The sequence below is a fragment of the Phodopus roborovskii genome, unplaced genomic scaffold (assembly GCF_943737965.1).
Source record: "Phodopus roborovskii unplaced genomic scaffold, PHOROB, whole genome shotgun sequence".
In the NCBI taxonomy this organism is placed as follows: Eukaryota; Metazoa; Chordata; class Mammalia; order Rodentia; family Cricetidae; genus Phodopus; species Phodopus roborovskii.
In genome coordinates this window covers 18,148,580-18,151,295 of record NW_026126571.1, presented here as the reverse complement: position 1 = coordinate 18,151,295, position 2,716 = coordinate 18,148,580, and the positions used below count along the sequence as shown (strand labels likewise).

At 38.7% G+C, this 2,716-nt stretch overlaps 1 protein-coding gene across 1 annotated transcript; it reads left to right on the top strand.

The window, feature by feature from the left end:
• The first annotated feature begins 1,595 nt into the window (after positions 1 to 1,595).
• Positions 1,596 to 2,513, top strand: LOC127235550 (putative vomeronasal receptor-like protein 4). Its single transcript, XM_051202881.1, has one exon. The coding sequence runs from the start codon at positions 1,596 to 1,598 to the stop codon at positions 2,511 to 2,513; it is 918 nt and encodes a 305-aa protein (XP_051058838.1).
• The last annotated feature ends 203 nt before the right edge of the window (positions 2,514 to 2,716 follow it).

Sequence of the window (2,716 nt, the reverse complement as noted above, 5' to 3'; positions counted from 1 at the left end):
ACCTTGATGTGCAGTGCATGGGAAGGAATCTCCTTTAAACTGAAGTTTCCAAACAGGGTCAGTATATGGTCATCTTCAGCAAGTTCATGTTTCCCACAAATGTTGAAAACAAGTGTTTGTATTTGTGTTGCATGTTCTCTCTTGTTGGAGGCTCCTATCTCCACATCTTCAGAAAGAGTATGTAGCCTGTAGCAACTACAGATATCAGAGCAAAGCAGGACCATGGCCAGGATTGGAGTGGTGTGCGTAGCATTAGAGAGGAGAATGGCAGTGCATATCATCAGGGAGATGGGAAAGGAGAGCTCCTTAGGGAGGGGGAGGACAGAAGAAGGTGGGAGGAAGATACAGGGGAATGGCAGAGTGCAGCCAATCTGATAGGGAACATGGGATAATGGGGGTTCTCATGTAAGGAGCAGGGAGATAAATACAAAAGGAGTTAGTAGATGAAATAACTACATGGTTGGCTCAAAAAGTCAGAAGAAAAAAAGAAAAAATCGTAAGGAATCATAGTGTTAATGAACTGCCATCCCCACCCCTCACACGCACACAATAAGAAAAGAACACTGTTTTTCTGGATAGCTGGGAGTTAGTTCTTTAAACCTGAAGTGGAGTCTTCCAAACCCTCATGGCATGGGATGTAAACTGGCAGACATCTAGGATCATTTATGCCCAAAATCAGTGGATATACAATTAATACTGTGTGGAAAGTGCCTCCACCTCTATATACGTCTTTAATTCTGGATCCTGGGATTGTAAGATTTCATAGAAAATGGGACATAAAAAAAGGAATATATGAGCCGGTTGTTGGTGTCACATACCTTTAATCCAGCTCTTGTGAGACAGAGGCAGGTGGAGCTCTGTGAGTTTCAGGCCAGCCTGGTTTACAAAGCTATTTCCAAGACAGCTTCCAAAACTACATGGAGAAACCCTGTCTTGAATAACCAAAAAAAAAAAAAAAAAAAAAAAAAAAAAAAAAAAAAAAAAGAAATTATGATTTATGATAGACATTTTGCTGATTAAGATAGTGGGATTATCTTGAATTATCATTGTGAATCCATTAGAACTGTTAGTGAAAACATAGGTAGTTGCAACATAAGGCTTATTAAGATTACCCAACCTGAGACTGACTCACCTCAATATTTTAGATATTTTCTGTGAATCTTTTCCAGGTCAACATAAGTTTTATTTGTATGTAAAAATGAGATTAATATTCTGTGTTAGTCACTACTGTTTTAGGTGTAAACTATTAAGTGAGGCAAAGTAGATCCATAGGATTGGATTTTTAACACCTGACACGTAGGTGCAATACACAACCTAAAGTTTTCATTTTGCATTGTATGTGGCTGTGAATGAATTTATTATGCACATATACTATATATGCAAATGAGAAAATGTGTATGGGTAGTAAAAAGAATATAGGCCATATCCAATGTGGAACTTGAAAAATTTAAAGTGATAGGTTAATTAAGAATAAGTAGGTAAAACAGAATGATGATAAAGTCATATTCACAGAAGTTTGATGTATAATCTATTATTTTTTCAGATATATGAAAGAAGTTTCCAATGTGCTTTTAAGATGAATACTCTGTCCACATATGTTCCCATTAAGGAATGTCCTTCTTTTCCAAGCTGGACTTGGAATCCTGGCCAATGTGTTTCTCATTTTTTTCTACACTTTCATAATCCTTGTCCATAAGTCTAAGATCATGGATCTGATCTCCTGTCAACTGACCCTCATCCACATAGTGCTGGTCCTCACTGGAGGGGATTTCTGGCTTACAGATGTATTTGAGTCACTGAGCATTGAGAATGACCTCAAATGTAAGGCAACTTTTTACATAAACAGGGTGATGAGAGGCCTCTCCATCTGCATCACCTGCCTCCTGAGTGTGTTCCAGGCTGTCACTATCAGTTCAAATACCGCTTTGCTGGCAAAATTTAAACATAATCTAAATAAATATATAATCCGTGCTTTCTTCTGTATATGGATTCTCAACTTGTCATTCAATAGCAACCAGATCTTCTATGTTGGGGCTTTTATCAACGTGAGTGAGACCAACCAGATGAAGGTCACCAAATATTGCTCAGTCTTCCCCATGAACAATATCATCAAGGCACTGAGTTTAACAGTGACGACCTCCAGAGATGTATTTCTTGTAGGAGTTATGCTGACCTCAAGTGGGTACATGGTGATTATCTTGTTCAGACATCAGAGGCAATGCAAGCATCTTCACAGTCTCAGCCACCCGAGAGCATCCCCTGAGAAAAGGGCCACTCAGACCATCTTGATGATAGTTTTTGTCTTTGTGGTCATGTACTGGGTGGACTTTGTCTTCTCATCTACTGCAGTCCTGTTATGGATGTACCACCCAGTCATCCTGACTGTTCAGAAGTTTGTGATCAATGCCTATCCCACAATTACTCCTTTGGTGCAAATCAGTTCTGATAACAGAATAATCAATATGCTGGCAAACTTGTGGTTTAAGTGCCACAAGATTTTTAAAAAAGGGTAATTTTTCTCTTCTTTAAATATGTATGTTTTAATTGTGTGTGTGTTGTGCCAGCATGTATGCATTGTACATTCCTGGTTCCCACAGAGGCCTGAGGTGGTCATTGGATCCCCCAGAATTGGAATTGTAGATATTTATAGGGAGTAATGCTGGTGCAGCTGCAATTATCAAAACAAAAGAAAACAAAGCATTTCCCTAAGTCATTA